The 20534-nt window shown below is 37.2% G+C and overlaps 1 protein-coding gene across 4 annotated transcripts in view; it reads right to left on the bottom strand.

Annotated features, from left to right (window-relative positions):
• FBXL20 (F-box and leucine rich repeat protein 20) overlaps positions 1-20534 on the bottom strand; it is a 97794-nt gene that overhangs the window by 43785 nt on the left and 33475 nt on the right. For 2 of the 4 annotated variants that reach the window (XM_064271131.1, XM_064271132.1), the window contains exons 2-4: positions 16523-16584; positions 7474-7536; positions 3642-3696 (exon numbers count right to left, since the gene is read on the bottom strand). In XM_064271131.1, coding sequence (XP_064127201.1) covers positions 3642-3696; positions 7474-7536; positions 16523-16584 — 180 coding nt within the window. The remainder of the gene's footprint in view (positions 1-3641; positions 3697-7473; positions 7537-16522; positions 16585-20534) is intronic. The other 2 variants (XM_064271133.1, XM_003414688.4) reach the window with 1 other exon arrangement.

The raw sequence follows: 20534 nt of genomic DNA, 5'->3' as shown, positions 1-20534 counted from the left end.
GAATGACAGGTTCCTCTCTAGAGCCTGCTTTTAAAATAAGTAAGTGAATAAACTATTTCAAATACAGAGAATAATAGGATAACTATCGATGTACCAACTATCTAGATTTAATGTATACTGGCATTATGAATTCCATTCTTTTAAGTTAACACCTGTTAAGTGGAAAGAGGGACCTGCAATGAAACTAACAATTAAAACTCACTGAAGTCAACATTTCTGGGGTGAAGATGTGCAACTAAACAGATTTAGACACTGCTCTGTGTATTTTATTCCACAGTGATTATCTCAGCTTCATATGGCAACAGAAAGGAAAACCTACTCATTTGTAAGAGCAATGTAATAATCATGTCCAGAGAGACCACAGAAGTACCAGCCACAGAAATGTCATTTTAAAAAATCGCCAAAAAATTACTGGTTGTTTCCAAAACAGCTGACACACAGATTTAGCGTGGCTTTTTAGATGCAAAAACAACTTTAAAGGTAGCAAAATGGTGAATTTTCAAATTTTCTACAGTAAGACCTTTTTTATTTGTTTTTTAAGGGTATGTGATGATGGTGATTTGAAGGGACACTTGGGTCGGCCTACACAGATAACATCATGGTAACACAATGCTCTATGAGATAATCATACATCCAGCACCTAGGACGTAGTTGGTACATAGTAGGTTCTTTTTTTTTTTTTCATAGTAGGTTCTTAATAAAAATTTTTAATGAATGAACAAAAAGTCACTGTTCAGTTTGTTAAAAGAAATGACAATTGTAGGTACTTCTGCATTTCCTAGTGCCTTACCAAAGAGATTAGGAATGGTTCATAAAGCAATTTTCTAATAACAATAATTCTACACTTTATATCAGGGGCAGTTAATTATGTCTCACCATTTTGTCATCAATATCAACTAACAAAAATGGATAAGTATAATGTAGAAATTGATTCTGTGAATGAACTTTGGTTTTCTCCATAATTTTTTTTTTTTTAATTCTAGCAAATATCTTTTAAGAAAAGAACGAGGGACAATAACATGAAAATTAGACTTTTATGCACCATTCTCAAGAGCCTTTGTTAATGACACAAAGCCATGTTATTAAAAAATATTATTGACAGTTAAAAATCAAAATGGTAATAAAGGTTAACAGGGCTTTAGATCATCTAAATCTCATTTAGAGGGGGCTTGAAGCCAGAGGCTACTTAAAATAGTTTTGTGATATGACTGAAGTCAAAACACGGCCTACCTGGGGAAAATAGTAAAGGGACAGATAAAATAAGAGGCAAAGAGCGCAGTAATATCTCTCATTTTAGGCACTCTTTTAATTAAATACTGTTCATTATAATTAAGGTAAAAATAGGTTTCTACTTAGAAAAATACCTGTTGAAAGCATATTTTCTGTTTCAAAATATATAAAGAGAAATACATTATTGGGCATTTAACTGATACCCTATAATTAAAATAAAAATGAACTTTAACGATTTTTTTCAATCATTTGGCAATAACCATAAAAGCATTAAAATAAGAACAATTTTTTTTTTAAATGATAAATCCAGGCACATGTCATCTGAGAGAAAATATTGTTGAAGCCATCAATCTATCCTATTTTTTTGGTGAAAATATACATAAACAAACATTTGGTTATGTATATTTGGTGAAAATATACATAACCAAACATCCATTCTACATGTACAGTTCAACGACATTGGTTACATATGTCACATTGTGTCACCATTCTCAATATCTCTACCCATATTGTTTTATCACCATTAATTTCAACTCTCTGCCCCTTTAAGTTCTCATCTATGTTGTCTTGGTCGTCTAGTGCTGCTAAAACAGAATTACCACAAGTAGACGGCTTTAACAAAGCTAAGTTTATTCTCTCACAGCCCAGTAGGCTACAAGTCCGAATTTAGGGCGCCGGTTCCAAGGGAAGGCTTTCTCTACCTTGTCGGCTCTGGAGGAAGTTCCTTGTGATGCCATTACTCTTTCCTTGGTCTAGGAGCATCTCAGTGCAGGAGCCTCAGGTCCAAAGGAGGCGCTCTGCTCCTGACACTGCTTTTTTGGTGGTATGAGGTCCCCAACTCTCTGTCTGCTTCCCTTTCTTTTTATCTCTTGTAAGATAAAAGGTGGTGTAGGCCACACCCAGGGAAGCTCCGTTTACACTGGGTCAAGGATGTAACCCGAGCAAAGGTGTTATATCTCACCCTAATCCTCTTTCACCACAAGCAGAGATTATGATTTATAACACAGGAAAATCACAAAACAGAGGCCAACCACATGATACTGGGAATCATGGTCTAATCAAGTTATTTTTGGGGGATACGATTCAATCCATGACATATACTTTAGATAATTTATTGTCAGTCTGAACTCTTTATAATACTGCAATGCTCAAGGCAAGCATTCTTTATTAATGGAGCTAAACTGTTGTTTATCTCAACGGATTCAGCAAGTCTGGTTTCCATATTAATTTGAAGTTCTGCTCTATGATTTTCTTCCTTTTGATCAGAATCCATCCATTGGGTTCTTGATCATAACATTCAGTAACGGTAGCTGGACATCATCCATTTCATCTGGTCTCATGGCAAAGGAGGTAGTAAGTAGTTCATGGAGGAAATTAAACCTGCGGTTCATTTCCTTCTCCAATTCAAGAGGTCTCTTGACCAACTGTAAGCTTTTAAGGCCCCAGGTGCTATGCACCAAACTAGGAGGTAGGACAGAAACTCCAAAATGATTTTAGGCCAACTGACTACACAGACACACAAAGCCATGACCCTAAACCTTCAAACCAAGAAAACTAATCCCATGAAGCATTTAATTGTACCTAAGTAGTATCAATAGGTGCAGCCTTTTTTGGCTGCTGTTGTAGTTGTAAAGTTATATAAAACACTTTATTTGCCATTTCACCTTTGTTTTTGCTGACGTACAGCTTAGTGATAACAGCTACATTAGCCAGATTGTGTAATCATTACCTTAGTCGATGCCAACCTCCCCATCATCATAGATGAAAACTCACTACTTCCCAGATAGTAATTTCCCCTTTCTCTCCCCCCTCCCATCCCTCTATCGACTCTTTTGCTAAATGGAAGAAAGGTCATCTGGGGACTTGGATAAATTTATTGTATTTGCCACTGTAAAATCCAACATTGTTGAAAGATCCTTATAAGGCTGCACACATAACACAACATATAAGTCAAAAAAGGTTTCTTTCCCTCATCTCCCTGCTTCTCTCCTGCCCTCCTCGCAAAATGTTCTGAGTTGTACCAGAAGAAAATATATTTGATTAGTTATAGTGCATTTGCTCTCACATACTAAGAAATCCTTATAGCTCTTAGTATTGTTTCATATGTACAAGATTCTTAACCAGAAAAACATAATAAAACACTATTCCATCATAATTCTGAGCCAAGCCTTTTAATTTTTAATGTTTTTTTTTGCACTGAAAAAGTTTCCTCTGTTTATACTATGTAAATTGTTAAGTGTTATAAAAATTAAATATAATCCCATTGTAGAATTAGGTATGCCATGGTTCAAATACTATCCTTTGAAACATAACATACAAATAACACCTGAAGTAAATGGCTAGCCTACTATACAGAGGCTGACATCATGAATGTCAGGAAGATTCCCCTGTATCATGTCAACCATTCTTACCCTGGAGACCTGAGCACAGCGACACAGGGTAACGACATCCAGAAAAGAGAATATTCTAAAAAGAAAAGAGAGACAAACTTTATTATATGACAAAGTTTCTCTTGATTTTTGTGTATAAATAACTGACTACATTAACACAAACCAAAAAAAAAAGAAGCAGCTCTTTCAAACAAGCAAACACACACAAAAAACTTCCAACAATTTACAAATATTGCCTATATAAAACATAGGAAGAGTAAGCAATCTTTCACTTGATAATGTAAGAATAAGTATCATATAAATGTAATTACTTGCATTAGGGGTGGTAACGGATATAATTTTATAAATGTAAAAAATAAACAATTTTTCCCACCTCTGGATATCAAAAGAAATAGGCTAAGGGAGGAATATCTGAATAAAGAATTCTGCAGTTATAGAAAATGTAGGACAAAATAATACTGTAATATCTATAAAATATTAAATCTCTAAATACTTAATTCGAATTTAGAAAATTAAAACTGATTTAATGTAACACACATCAACGTCAGGAAACATTTACTGCCTACAATTTTTTTCGCTCTTTTATAAAGGTCATATAAATACCTGTTTTGAAGTAGACCAAGAATTTATTTGCTTACACCCTGATAAACTCTAATACCACAAGCCACCTGTATAAATAGGTTTGGGCGGCGCGGAAGTAAAGTGAATGGGTTACTTCTCTTGAAGCCCTCTTCACTCATGAACATCCTTAAAGGTCACCCTGATCTGAATAACAAGCTAAGTTCTTCTGCAAGTGGAAAAAAGTACAATGTAGCGTTTGCTTTAAAGATTTAAGAGATTAAAGTTAATTTTGCTTTAAGAATTTTATGACATCACTTGAGATAACTGGAGATCCTGGAGTGTTACAAAATGGAGATCAGGAATCATTTGTTTGGAGAAGACTGAGGCTAGATTTACTATTCCACAGTCATTCTCATTGTAAATTGTGTCAGCTTAAACGAACAAAATTTTCCTGCTTAGCGATTAGAGTTTATCAGTCATGTTTCAGAAGTTGGTATAACCTTTGTTAATACTTACATCAGACAGAAAGTTGTGTGCATTTTATAAATATGTTAAGTTTTGGAAAAGGTGCTTTTGGTGACTGGAATAGTTGCATGATGTCAGAAAAACAAGTAACAGCAGCTGAGTCATTTACAGGAAAGCTCCCTAATGCTTTCTTACACATTTACTTTCTCTAACAGATTGCTGACATGTTTTGATTTTCTCCAACTGCAGAGGTCCCCATAAGGGAATGATTAAAACTGAGGATAAATTAAATGAGTTGGAAGGGTTAAGATGGGGAACATGGTGAGTAAATGTAACTGATCTATATCTTGCAATCTCAACAAGACACCAGCCAGAGGCAGGGAAGTCCCTGAACAAAAGCCCAGAAAACAATTACAGTGCAAATAATAAAATGAAAATAGGTAGCTGTAGGCAATCTACAGTGATGTCTAGAGAGTCCGCATTCTCTCAGGAGGACTGGACGGATGGGTAAGAAGGGGGGGAAAGTCTAGTTACAATGATGGGCAACATCTCTAAAAGTTGTGGCTATAAGCTTTCGGCTTGCCAGAAAGGAAAAGAAACATGAACACAGAGGAGGTGAGTTTCAAGTGTTCATTCAAAATACAGCTACTCACTTGTATCAAGTGGGCACTTGAGACTATGTTGGCATCTCCTGTCTAGAGGGGAGATGGGAGGGTAGAGGGGGTTAGAAACTGGCAAAACAGTCACAAAAGGAGAGACTGGAAGGAGGGAGCGGGCTGACTCATTAGGGGGAGAGTAAGTGGGAGTATGTAGTAGGGTGTATGTAAGTTTATATGTGAGAGACTGACTTGATTTGTAAACTTTCACTTAAAGCACAATAAAAATTATTTAAAAAAAATACAGCTACTCGTCATTTATCGGCTATCTTATTATCTGACATTTCGCATTGACGGCAATAGTAAAAAATCTATTTTATGCATTAACAACGTACATCTGGCAGTAACGAATGCCGAGGTACGAGGTGAGAGTAACGTCCTCTGTGATGGTTAAGGTTATGTGTCAGCTTGGCTAGGCCATGATTCTCAGTGGTTTGGCAGTTATGTAATGATGTAATTTGGCAGTTATGTAATGATGTAGTCATCCTCCATTTTGTGATCTGATATGGTCATCCTCCATTTTCACATTATGTCAATTTCTGCATAACGAACTGGTCTTTGGAACCTAACCATGTCAATAACTGAGGAGTGGGTGTATATTTTTACACCTACTATCAAAAGGCATTGTTTTAGGTCCCTATCATTGTGCAGTTTATGGTCTAAGGGCAGAAGATAGACACAAAATAAGTAAAATGTGTGAGAAAGTTTCAGATAGTGAGGAGTGCTATGAAGAACATAAAGCAAAGTAATGTGATAGAAGGGTGGTCACAGGAAGGCTCCTCTAGGAGTAGACATTTGATCTGGGACTTAAACGATCAAAGAAACTAGGATTGCCACGATCTGGGGAAAAGAACATTCCAGGTAGAGGAAATGGGTATATGGTGTAAGATGAAGGCCTGTTTGAGGATAACAAAGAGACAGTGAGGGATGGAGTATAGCACTATAGCAGCAGCATATAATAACTTAACAATCCTTTATTGAGTTATTGTGTGTCAGGCATTATTTTTTTGTTTTTTTTTATACACATTAACACAATGACTTCTCACAATAGTCCTCATAGACAGGTACTATTATCATTTCCATTTTACAGATGAGGACATTGAGCAAAGTCCAGAGAGTCAGACAGGGACCAGGTTACATAAAAAAGCTTTGGGGTAAATTGTTTGTCTATGATTTGATGCACTGTGAAGGATACTATATCATTTCTGTGGCATTCCTACCAAAAATGCAAAACCTGAATTTAATCAGGAGGGACATTCTACAAAATAGCTGGCCTGTACTCTTCAAAACTGTCAATGCCGATGAACAACAAAGACTAAGGAACCGTGCCAGGTAAGAGAGGTGATAACTAAATGCAATCTGTGATCCTTGACTGGAGCCTCAATCAGGAAGAAAAATCTGTATTTTTTTCCTTTTACTCTAAAGGACATTAATAGCACACTATTAAGACTGGAAAACGGTCTGTAAATCAGATAATAGTAGTGTATCAATGTCCATTTCCTGATTTTGATTACCGTGGCTAAATAAGAAAAATCTTCATTTTTTTTAGAAAATACACACTGAAGTCTTTAAGGACAAAGAGCATCATGTCTGCAACTTACTCTCAAATGGTTCTTTGCCACTCTGTGAGCTTCCTAAAGGCAGTGACTATTATTTCTGTAAACAACATAAAACATTATATCACTCAATAAATGTTTGCTCGTGTATAAAGGTTTAAGGGAAGAGAATTTAAATATTTCCTGACATCTCATGGCCTTTGTAAAAAACATTAATTTTTGTCCTGTACAGTGAAACCCTCACAGATAACTAAAATCTGTTTTGTCTCTTCATTAAACAGCCCTGCTATGGTTTTGAAACTTTCTATGTTAGTTTTTATATATTCTTCCTTACTGTCAGATTGCCACTTTTTAAAACTCGGGGGGCCCTATCATCATTAACCTTCTGATCTCATTTTAATTTACTGCATCTCATAATCAAATTTGTAAGAACTATGCCTAAAAAAAAAGAGTAAATAGGGCCTGAGAAAATAGTTAGCATGCATCCTTTGAGCTTTCTGCTTATCTCCTGTTTCTTTGCTTTGTTCTGGATAATTGAGAAGGCCAGAAAACTAAATGCTGGATAACGGTAATATTGTTCCATACTTTGACATAAGAACATATGCCAATTTGCACCTTAAAATTGAGAGATGGTCACTTTTGATAGTCTTGGAATCGGATGACATCATTTTGTAGTCTCTGAGTCAAAAACAGAACCAATACCGATAATACATACCTTTTTATAGCACTTACTATATGCCAGGGCACTCTTCTAAACACTTGACATATATCAACTCATTTGACCCTTATGATAACCCTATGAGGTAGGTACTAGTATTATTCTCAATTTTTAGCTAGCAAATGAGAGAACCTAGGTAGTCAGATTACAGAGTCCATGTTTTTTAACCATTATGCCTTTAAAAGGAAGGAGCGCACACACCCACACACCCCTCCATCTTGAACTCCTGGCAATTGAACTGAAGGAAAAGCTACAAGAAATCATCAATACTATGAGCTTTCCTGAAAAGAATATGAGACAGCATGTGTGCGGAAGAGTTAACATAGCAAGTCTGAGACTGCTATCCTTATAAAGTCTTGATTGTAAGGTTGGCCCTTGGATGATGTCTGAGAACCTGGATTTTAGGAGAGTTCCCACCACTGCCTGATGATATTCCCTGTAGAAAACATTTCACACGTGTTTCACTACTCATTGCTGGAGGAATTAAGTGCATCCTGTATGACTCCACGGAAACCCTCGTGGTGTAGTGGTTAAGTGCTACGGCTGCTAACCAAAAGGTCAGCAGTTCGAATCCACCAGGCACTCCTTGGAAACTCTATGGGGTACTTCTACTCTGTCCTATAGGGTCGCTATGAGTCGGAATCAACTCGACGGCACTGGGTTTGGTTTTTGGTTGGTGTGACTTCACTGGAAGGGGAGTATTGGAAGCTTCTACCTGGTTTCCTCTGGATTCTTCCTCCCCAGGTGCTCTTTCCCATTGCTGATTTTGCTTTGCATCCCTTCCTTGTAGTAAATATAACCATAAGAATCAACTGTATGTTGATTCCTGTGAGTCCTCCTAGTCAATCACTGAACCTGGGAGTGGTCTTGGGGATCCCCAACACAGCATGGTAATCTACTATTTTAGACCCCCCCCAACCCCCCCAAAAACCCGTTACCATCCGGTCGATTCCATCTCATAGTGAGGCCACGTGTTATTGAGAAGAACTGCTTCAAAGGGTTTTTTTGGGCTGTAATCTTTATGGAAGCAAATTGTGAGGTCTTTCTTCCACAGTGTGGTTGGCAGGGAAGAGGGGGTTTCAAACCACCAAACCTTTAGGTTAGAAGCCCAGTGCAAACTATTTGCGCCACCTAGGGGCTTTTACTGTAGAAGGAAGAAGGAAAAAAAAAACCAGAAAACAAAACCTCCTGTGAATCCATTCTTTCAGAGTTTAAAAAGTTCATCTCCTACTCATACATACATGTATATCATGTCATATTTATAATCCAACACTCCTAAGAGTTAAAAAAAAAAAAAATTCAGAATCTTATAATAACAACCCTCATTCTGAAAGTGCACTGTCTTATAGTTAAAAGGGCATGTCTGAGCTCAAGAAATCATATCACTTCAAGTCTTTTTTGTATTTATCAGTATCATCCTCAGAAGGAATCTTTAGAAACAAGCCAATTCACAGTAGCTCTTGGAAAACATACAAGATCTTTGTCTTATAAACATTGACATTCATTTTTCAAGAGGCAACCTTAAATAAATGCATATGGTCCTGATCCGACAGGGAGTACTATCAATCCTGCTAACTGAATTTCACATTATGCCAACAGTGGATAACCCAGCTTGCAAGATCATTAATAATAAACTTTATTTCCAAAGTGAGCTACAAGTAAGTTAAAGTTAAGCGGAAACAAGAACACTTGGTTAATTCATCGGTAACTTGGCTGTGGCCTTGCATAGACAAGGGAATAGTATGGTCTTGACAATACAATTTTTCTCCTTGTATGTAACTTAAAATCTAATCAAACCAAATGTACAATTTTTTATTAAATGGTATTTTTATAAACAGCTAATACATATACATGATATGAAATTCAAAAGATACACACACACTTAGAAGATACAGAAAGGACACTCAAGTTACAACTATTAGTCTCTATTTGCTTAGAGCAGTAGAAGAAGAAGGAGACCCAGGGATCGAGAAGGAAATGAAGTTCGGGTCTAACTGCCTCCATGAATTACTACTTCCTTTGCCATGAGACCAGAAGACATGGTTGGTGCCCAGCTACCGTTACTGAATGTTTTGGTCAAGGACCCAATAGATGGATTCTAATCAAAAGGAGGAAAAATGTGTGTGGTGCACTGAGTTACTTAATATGGGCCCTTCTAGCCATAACCTTGCAAGCCCTGGTGGCGTAGTGGTTAAGAGTTTAGCTGCTAACCAAAACGTCGGCAGTTCAAATCCACCAGGCGCTCCTTCGAAACCCTATGGGACTCGATGGCAATGGGTGGGTAAAGCCATAACCTTTGTGATGCCCACAAAATGATTAGGTGGGACTATGCAAATAAGTCCCACACGTCTGTCAGTTTGTCGTATGGTGGTGGCTTGCATGTTGCTATGAGGCTGGAAGATATTCCATCAGTACTTCAAATACCAGCAGGGTCATCCATGGTGGACAGGTTTTAGCTGAGCTTCCAGGCTAAGACAGACTAGGAAGAAGGAGGATCTGGCGGTCTATTGAAAAAATTAGCCAGTGAAAACTTTATGAATAGCAGCAGGACACTGTCTGATCAGTGCCGGAAGATGAGCTCCCCAGGTTGGAAGGCACTCAAAATATGACTGGGTAAGAGGTGCCTCCTCAAAGTAGGGTCAACCTTAATGACGTGAATGGAGTCAAGCTTTCTGGACCTTCATTTACTGATGTGGCACAACTCAAAATGAGAGGAAACAGCTGCAAACATCCATTAATAATAGGAACACGGAATCCAAGAAGTATGAATCTAGGAAAATTGGAAGTCCTCAAAAATGAAATGGAACACATAAACATTGATATCCTAGGCATTAGTGAGCTGAAATAGACTGGTGTTAGTCATTTCGAACTGGACAATCACATCATCTACTATGCCAGGAATGACAAATTGAAAAGGAATGGCATCACATTCATCATCAAAAAAAAATTTCAAGATCTATCCTGAAGTACAATGCTGCCAGTGATAGGATAATATCCATACGCCTACATAAAAGACCAGTTAATATGAACTATTAATCAAATTTACCTACCAACCACTAATTCTAAAGATGAGGAAACTGAAGATTTTTACCAACTTCTGCAGTCTGAAATTGATCATACATGAAATCATGATGCATTGATAATTACTGGTGATTGGAATGTGAAAGTTGGAAACAAGGAAGAAGGAACAGTAGTTGGAAAACATGGCCTTGGTGACAGAAATGACACTGAAGATTGCATGATAGAATTTAGCAAGACCAACTACTCCTTCATTGTAAATACCTTTTTTCACCAACATAAACAGCAACTACACACATGGACCTAACCAGGAAGAATACACAGGAATCAAACTGACTATATCTGTGGAAAGAGACAATGGAAAGGCTCAATATCATCAGTCAGAACAAGGCCAGTGGCTGGCTGTGGAAAAGATCATAAATTGCTCATATGCAAGTTCCAGTTGAAGCTGAAGAATATTAGAACAAGTTCACAAGAGCCAAAGTATGACCTTAAGTATATTCCACCTGAATTTAGAGACAACTCAAAAATAGATTCGACTCACTAAACACTAACGACTGAAGGCCAGACGAGCTGTGGAATGACATCAAGAACATGATACATAAAGAAAGCAGTAAGTCATTAAAAAGGCAGGAAAGAAAAGTCCAAAATGGATGTTAGAAGAGACTCTGAAACTTGCTCTTGGATATAGACTAGCTAACGCAAAAAGAAGAAATGATGAAGTAAAAGAGCTGAACAGAAGATTTCAAAGGGTGGTTCAAGATGACAAAGTAAACTATTATAATGAAATGTGCAAAGACCTACAGTTAGAAAACCAAAAGGGAAGAACATGCTCAGCATTTCTCAAGCTGAAAGAACTGAAGAAAAAATTCAAGTCATAAGTTGCAATTCTGAAGAATTCTATGGGCAAAAAACTGAATGACGTAGGCAATATCAAAAGATGAAAGGAATACACAGAGTCACTATACCAAAAAGAATTGGTTGATGTTTAACCATTTCAGAACATAGCATATGATCAAGAACTGATGGTATTTAAGGAAGAAGTCCATGCTGCACTGAAGGCATTGGTGAAAAACAAAGCTTCAGGAATTGACACAATACTAATTGAGATGCTTCAACAAATGGATGTAGCATTGGAAGTGCTCACTCAGCTATGCCAAAAAATTTGGAAGACAGCTACCTGGCCAACCAACTGAAGGAGATCCATTATTTGTGCCTGTTCCAAATAAAGGCGATCCAGAAGAATGTGGAAATTATCGAACAATATCATTAATACTGCACACAAGTAAAATTTTACTGAAGATCATTCCAAACCAGTTGCAGCAGTACATTGACAGGGAACTGCCAAAAATGCAAGCCAGATTCAGAAGAAGACATGGAACAAGAGATACCATTGCTGATGTCAGATGGATCTTGGCTGAAAGCAGAGAATACCAGAAAGGTGCTTACCTGTGTTTTATTGACTATGCAAAGGCATTCAACTGTGTGTATCATAACAAATTATGGATAACATTGAGAAGAATGGGAATTCCAGAACACTTAATTTTGTTCATGCAGAACCAATACACAGACCAAGAAGCAGTCGTTCGAACAGAACAAGGGAATGCTGAGTGGTTTCAAATCAGGAAAGGGGTATGTCAGGGTTGTATCTTTTCACCATACTTATTCAATCTGTATGCTGAACAGATAATCTGAGAAGCAGGACTATATAAAGAATGGGGCATCAAGATTGGAGGAAGACTCATTAACAACAACCTGCGATATGCGGGTGACACAACCTCACTTGCTGAAAGCAAAGAGGACTTGAAGCACTTACTGATAAAGATCAAAGACTACAGCCTTCAATATGGATTACACCACAACATAAAGAAAACGAAAGTCCTCACAACTGGACCAATAAGCAATATCATGATAAACGGAGAAAAGAATGAAGTTGCCAAGGATTTCATTTTACTCAGATCCACTATCAACACCCATGGAAGCAGCAGTTAAGAAATCAAACAACATACTGCATTGGGCAAATGTGCTGCAAAAGACCTCTTAAAGTATTAAAAAGCAAAGATGTCACTATGAGGACTAAGGTGCACCTGACCCAAGGTATTGTATTTTTAATCCCCTCATATGCACGCGAAAGCTGGACAATGAATGAGGAAGAATGAAGAAGAACTGATGCCTCTGAATTATGGTGTTGGCAGAGAGTGTCGAATATACCATGGACTGCCAGAAGAACCTACAAATCTGTCTCGGAAGAAGTACAACTAGAATGCTCCTTAGATGTTAGGATGGCAAGACTTCATCTCATACTCTGGATATGTTATCAGGAAGGATCAGTCCCTGGAGAAGGACATCATGCTTGGTAGAGGGTCAGCAAAAAAGAGGAAGGCCCTCAATGAGATGGACTGACACAGTAGCTGCAAAAATGGGCCCCAGCATAACGATTGTGAGGATGGTGCAGGACCAAGCAGTGTTTCATTATGTTGCACATAGGGTCACTATGAGTTGGAATCAACTTGACAGCACCTAACAACAACAATGTTAATTGCCTGATTTTGATAACTAAATGTCTGAGTTACACAAGATAGATATTAACCCTTCAGGAAGCCGGGTGAAGGGTATACTCAAATTCTTTGCATTATTTTTGGAACTTTTTATAAGTATGAAATTATTTCAAGATGAAAAGTTAAAAATAAAAATATCTAAAAAAAGGTACAGAAAAGCATACTGAAAAGTAAGTTTTTCTTCTATTCCTGTCTTCTAACGACCCAGTTTTCCTTCCCAGAGGCATGTGCTGTTTCCAGTCTTGAGCTGTATGCTTTAAACCAAATTTAAACTTTAGGGAATTCACACCATGCATGTCTATAAATTATAAATGCCCAGATGGAATTTATTAATATTTATACTGATCAATTGTTGCCTCTCTAGTGCAATGTCAAAGATATCAAGAAATCCTCTTTCCTATTAGGGTTTAATGATTTAAACAAAATATAGAATTGGTTGTTTGGAACTCAAGCTCATTTTCCCATAGAAATAATATATGTGGTAGTTAGATTTCCTGTTTAGCTTAGAAATGAGTCAATTTAATCTATAACGTACGCAAGGGTAAGTTCCAACATAATACATATAGATTAGAATCAAATTATCATTGATAAAAATGTTGACAGGGATAAAATATCTCTAGTGTTCTAACTTGAGAAAGAAGATGCTTATTTTCCTTTTTCAATCTCTGTTTTCCCAACCTTCCAACTCATGGCTGTTTATTTCATTAACTAGAAAAAAAAAAGAAGGAGTCAAATACTCCTCATCTTCTCCATGCCCAAACCCTAGAATGGTAGTGTGTCAATATGAGCGGCAGTGGTAGTGCTAGGATATGACTACACAACTCTTCATTGCAATCAGTGCCGAAGAGTGAGGAGGAAAGGCAGAACTGAGGAGAGACAGTTTAATATACATGTGTGTGGTAAATTGTAAACACAGCAATGTTTGTGAGGGTGGTGCAGGACTGGGCAATGTTTTGCTGTAAGTGGGAGCTGATTTGAAGGCACCTCACATCAGTTAGCATATATTTACACAGCCTCTCCTCCATATACTTTTCCATTCCATCACTATTAGACATGTGAACTGCTTTGGCCAATGGGATGTAAGCAGACATGATGATGCCACATCCGAGCAAAGTTTTAAAATCACTTAGGTGATCTGGCCTTGGCCTTTTGTGTACCTGTCCTCAGCCTCAGATAGGGGCTACTCCTTCAGTCTGAGTCCAGGAATGAGAAGCTACAGTCGAATCACTGGCTGGAAGAGAGTCACAGCCTCATGTATTGGTGAGGGAGAATGTGCTGAGATTTAGGAGTTATTTGTGGTAACAAAAGCTGGTTAATACAGGAATTTTCTTCAACCAATTTCCTGAACAATGCCATCTGTCTGGCCACTATAGACCTATACCTCATCCACAGGTACCAAAGTGAGGTCATAAACAGAGACTAAAAATAGAAAGGGGAGAGGTAGGGCAATACTGAAGTCTAAAGAATTACAAAAACTGTTACCTATGTTACCCTCATCACTTGCCTGGATTTCTTTAGTAGCCTTCCACATGTATCTCCCAATCTGGTTTTAATATGTAGCCAGACTAATCCTTTAAAATTGTAAACTAAATCATATTATTCCCTTTTCAGATCATGAGGGCCCTTGTAGGTCTAAGGAATTTGGGTTTCATGGTGTAAAACTGAAAAACTGGAAAAGCAACTATATAAAAATATAAATGTAAGAATGTAAATCAACAGCAGGGTGAGGCCATTTACCACAGAGTCAAGTAATTTCCCCAAATTTTGATGAGTCTTAACATAAACCACTATAGTACAGAATAATATTTAATGTCCAAAACAATGGCATTATCACCAAAGAATTAAAATGTTTTAATGAAGTCAGTTTATTAAAGTCAGTTTATGGTAACAGTGAAGAACATAGCCCATTTAAAAATATTTCTCTTTAAGATGTTGCTGAAATTACTCAAGGTATTCAGAAAGACACATTCTCCAGTCTCTGGGTAGTCCAGGGTTTATTGTTATTATTTCAACTATAGCCAACCAACACGTATGCATTGCTTCTATGTAAAAATGTACTTCAAGTTCAATTCAGCTATTTTTTTTTTAGTATCTCCAGTGTGAATGTACTAAGGGAACATAAAGATTTATAGGCTATGGTGGAGGACTCAGACATGGTCACACTTAGGGAATGCCCTTTACCAGCAGTAAGGTCAGAGATTATTTTCTACCCTTAATCAGTAACGGAACTGGTTATGAGCTAGACTGCTGTAGGTCCTAAGAGGAAGAAGTAGATGCCTCTGAATATATATATACAACTAGTTAATTTTCAACATCTGCAAAATACATTTCTCAGTCATGATATTCCACATAAGTGAACAAAGAATGTTATGATTAAGTGCCCAAATAGTGCAGGGGCCCAAACAGTGCAGGGGCTCTGAAAATAACTCCCCTGATCCCAGTTTCTACCTAGGTGAGTCCTAAATTAGATGTTTGTAAAATGGAGCTCTGTGTTTTATGTTATGGATGAACCCAAATGCAGTTTCTATGGGTTAAAAATAAGGATGGGAAAATCTTAACCTCAATATTGAAAAGGAAGGCGTTTCAAATAACTTTGCCTTTTAAAATAATTATTCCACAAAGCTCCTCAGTATTTGTAATATTTTGTTTCAAACGTAACCCATTGCCATTAAGTCGATTCCAACTCGTAGCAACCCTAGAGGAGAGAGTAGAATGGCCCCATACGGCTTCCAAAGAGGGTCTAGTGGATTTGAACTGCCAACCTTTTAGTTAGCAGCCATAGCACTTAATCGCTATGCCACCAGGGTTTCCGTTCTAAACATAAGTGATTTTATAGGCACATTTTCATATAGGGAATGGAGAGTGTAGGGGAAAGGATACACTAAAATCATTCCTCAAAGACTTGATATTGTAAAATAAAAAACACTACCTCTTTTTTTTTTTCCAACACTACCTCTTTTATATTATATACAATAATAAATAGGGCAATGGAAAAGTAGAAAATAAAATCATATATAGGTATAATTTGGGAGGGAGAAAACTGCTACTAAATTAAACTTTCAAATATCTTGATTCATATCTAGAAAATACGGAGTAAGACTATTTAACAAAAGAACTGACAAATTAAAAATTCAGATAACCCAGATACTATATATATGAAAACTAGCAATAAGCCTAAAAGTTCACAAAGCAATCAATAAATTTGATAGGTAACTAGTTTATTGGTAAAATTAAATTATAATTAATGTAGCAGAATAAATTTGTCTAACAAATGACATATGCCAGTAATGGAGAAATGACCATAATTTTAAAATACACAAATATGATATACATAAAAACTCCAACATAAAATCAGCATTCACAGACTTACCGTAACAGGAGTTCTTTGGGAAGTTTTTTATTGATTACAGCTTCATCACTGTTTGAGAACATCTGCAAAAACAAAATCATTATGTCATGATGCGTCAAGTGTTACTGAACATTTTATTATGTTCAACTAAACAGTTTACAGGCAATCCTCTTAGGAGAGAAGTAAGTAAGTAGAGTGGATATTACAAGCCAAAGTCGTATTTTCAGAGACTCTTAGGATGAAAAATGTCTTTGAGGCATTTAATTCATTCCCTGTCTTCAGAGAAAAAGAATAGCAGTCAGAAGGATAACACTATGAGTCAGGAACTGCTTTTCATATATTAATGCTTTTAATCTTTAGAACAGCCCTATTATCTTCATTCTACAGATAAGGAAGCTGAGTTATAAAAGGTTTGAGTTACAAACAAGTTTACCTGCACAAGGTCACTACTGGGTGACTATTTTAAAATGCCATTAAGATAGAGTGATTCTTCAAACCTCCATCACATTCAGGGAGGTGTTCAGAAACCTGAGAGGAAACACTCTCTTTTGGGCTTTATATATCATGCAGAAAAACAATAATGCTTCATAACCACCACTACAAGCATTCTTAATGCATCCAAGTGTTCACTAAACAATTATTATACTTATATTAATAAATTTAATATGTTATATACTATGAAATATATGCATATAAGTATAAAAAACTTACATACATTTACTTATGTAAAAATATATAAGTAAATAAATTATGGAGTCCCTGGGTAGCAAAAATAATTAAGTGCTTAACTACTATCCAGAAAGTTAGTGGTTCAAACCCACTCAGAGGCACCTTGGAAGACAGGCCTGGCAATCTGTTTCTGAATCATCACAGCCTTGAAAACCCTATGGAGCAGTTCTACTCTGCACACATGGGGTCACCATGAGTTGGAATTGACTTGATGGCAACTAATAACAAATATAATTATACTAGTTATTATAATCATTTAGCAAGTTACTCACAATACTACTTTTAAACAGAGCTACCATTTCTGCCACAAAGATCATGACTGTAAGTCTGTCTGCTAAGCTATGTATAAAAAGAAATGCCTATACCCTAAAAAGCACAGTAAAAACAACAAATATACATGTTACTGAAGCTAAGAGAAGTATGTTGTCTCTGCTATCAAGTACTGCAGATACTACTCTTAACGCAATAAACATTTACCGAACATCTTGTAAATATCAGACACTTTTCTAGTCAAAAGGATACAGAGAAGCTAAGAAATTATCTCTGTCCTTAAGAATCTCTTGCTCTGCAATGACAAAAACAGAAACGGACAAATTATTTAGTAATTATCAGAGAGAAATGACAAGAGGCATATAAAACATATAAGAACAAATCTGTCTTGGAAGAAGTACAACCTGAATGCTCCTTAGAAACAAGGATGGCGAGACTGCGTCTTACATACTTTGGACATGTCAGGCAGGATCAGTCCCTGGAGAAAGGCATCATGCTTGGCAAAGTACAGGGTCAGCGGAAAAGAAGAAGACCCTCTACAAGGTGGAATGACGCAGTGGCTGCAACAGTGGGCTCAAGCATAACATTTGTAAGGATGACACAGAAGCAGGCAAAGTTTCGTTCTGTTGTGCATAGGGTCACTATGAGTCGGAATCGACTCGATGGCACCTAACAACAAGAACAAAGGATGGAATGACTAATTCTGCTTGGAGGTGATATCTAAACTGGGTCTTAAAGGCAGGCCAGAAGTTTACCAGGGAAAGAAAGGGAGATAACATATACAAGGTGCCCTGGTGGTGCAGTGGTTAAGAGCTCACCTACTAACCAAAAGATCAGCAGTTTGAATCCACCAGCTGCTCCTTGGAAACCTACAGGGACAGTTCTACTCTGTCCTATAGGGTCACTATGAGTCGGAATTGACTCAACAGCAACAGGTTTGGTTTTTGCTTTTAATGGATACAAAAGCATGGAAACATACATGATAAAGCCTTGGGACTCCTTCAGAGCAGAGGAAGTAACGGAAGTGGAAGGGGTGGGAAAGTAGTAGAGAGAATGTACTTCCCCCTTCATTTCAGACATTTAAGTAATTACAAAAATAAATATTTTGTAATAATTACAAAAACCTAACTCCCAGCTACATAGAAACCGCTGTGAGGGCAAGATTCAGGCTTGTCACGTTTGCCACCAGATTTTCAGGGTGAGCACAAAGCCTGACAATGGAGGGAAGTTATTATCTGCTAAATGAACTGATAAGTGGGTGACAGGGCTAGGTCATGAAAGAAACTTGTGTACCAGGCTAAAGAATTTGAAACAATACTACAGGGAAAAGGAACCTGAAGAAATTAAACTCTGGACTGGTAGCAAGGAGATTAGTCAGGAATCTACTGAAATTACAGCCCAAGTAAAAGATGATGCAGATCTATGTACGATTACAAGGACGGTGGGAATCAAGAAAAGAATCTGGAGACATAAAGGATTTTTAAGTAAGTAACAGGACTTAGTGACTACAAGTTTCAGTGCAAGAAACATTATTTTTTAATAAAAGTAATTCTATTGCCTGACAATTACATATTTTTTTAAGAAAATTATCTCAAAGCAAAGAATAATTGGCTTCCCTATAACTTATACCAATTAGTGGAAGTTGTTAAAAATCCAGACCTTCCTCTATAAGGCAGTCTTTCAAAATGAAGCCACCATATTTCCTCCTAAACAAGCTTATTGTTGTTAGCTGCTGTGCAGTCAACCCCGACTCATGATGACCCTCTGCACAAGAGAATGAAATGTGCTATCCCCATGACTGGATGCAGATCAGACTGTTATAATCTACAGAGTTTCCACTGGCTGATTTTCAGAAGTAGATCTCCAGGCCTTTCTTCCTATTCCTTCTTAGTCTGGAAGCACCACTGCAACCTGTTCAGAATTCTACCACTGAATCACCAATGCCTCAAATAAAAAGAAAAAACAAAAGATCGATTACTATGGAGTCAATTCCAACTCACGGGGATCTCATGTGTGTCAGAGTAGAACTGTGTTCCATCGAGGTTTAATGGCTGATTTTTTGGAAGCAGATCGCCAGACTTTTCTTCTAAGGTGCTTCTGGGTGGACTTGAACCTCTAATCTTTCAGTTAGCAGCTAACCGTATTAATCATTTGTACCACCTTGGCACTCCGTCAGGGTCTTAGAAACTAATAAAGTTGCCTCCCTTTAAAGTCCAAGAGCTGCCCTTGATGGCCAGGTGCCCCTTGAAAACCGTAAAGAGCACAGATCTACTTTGACATATATGGGGTCACCATGAGTTGGAATCGACTCCATGGCAACTGGTTTGTTTTTAAACATAATCAGAATATTTTATTATCATATGAACTGACATGGTAATGTAGCTTAGAAAATAATCCTAGAGGTCAACACATAATTTTAGATGTTTTCTAGGAAACCCAAATGGCTTCTACTCTAGTTCATGCTATTGTTTATAAAACAAATGTTTCACAGAAGCAAAAGAATATATTTGCTTAGATATTTTAGTTTCAGCTCGATCTAAACTCTAAGTTTCTCACATAAGAATATAAAGGATGTCAAAACCAATTAGATCAAGGCTATGATGAATTACTCTGAAGTTATAAAGGATTTCAGATATAATAAGAATAAAAAAAACCCCAAACCCACCGCCGCTGAGTCGATTTCAACTCATAGCAACCATACAGGACACAGCAGAACTGCCCTATAGGGTTTCCAAGGAGCGGCTGGTGGATTCAAACTACCGAACTTTTGGTTAGCAGCCCAGCTCTTAACCACTGCACCACCAGGGCCTCAATTTAGATACAATAAGCAGTAGAGAAAGTGACTGTTCTTAGGTAATCTGGTTTTATATTAACACAGGGATATATCATTATGCATTTTTGTAATCTATCCACAAACAATTACAAAAAAGTGGTCAGGCGGAAAAGGTGGTAGAAGTTTATTGCTCTCCATTACTTGTTTCAAGGTAGGAAAGCCTGTTGTTGTTGAGTCGATTGAGACTCATAACGACCGTAT

Source organism: Loxodonta africana, chromosome 18, assembly GCF_030014295.1.
Source record: "Loxodonta africana isolate mLoxAfr1 chromosome 18, mLoxAfr1.hap2, whole genome shotgun sequence".
Lineage (NCBI taxonomy): Eukaryota > Metazoa > Chordata > Mammalia > Proboscidea > Elephantidae > Loxodonta > Loxodonta africana.
Note: the sequence above shows the minus strand (reverse complement) of the source record. Positions and strands in the feature narration are given on the sequence as shown.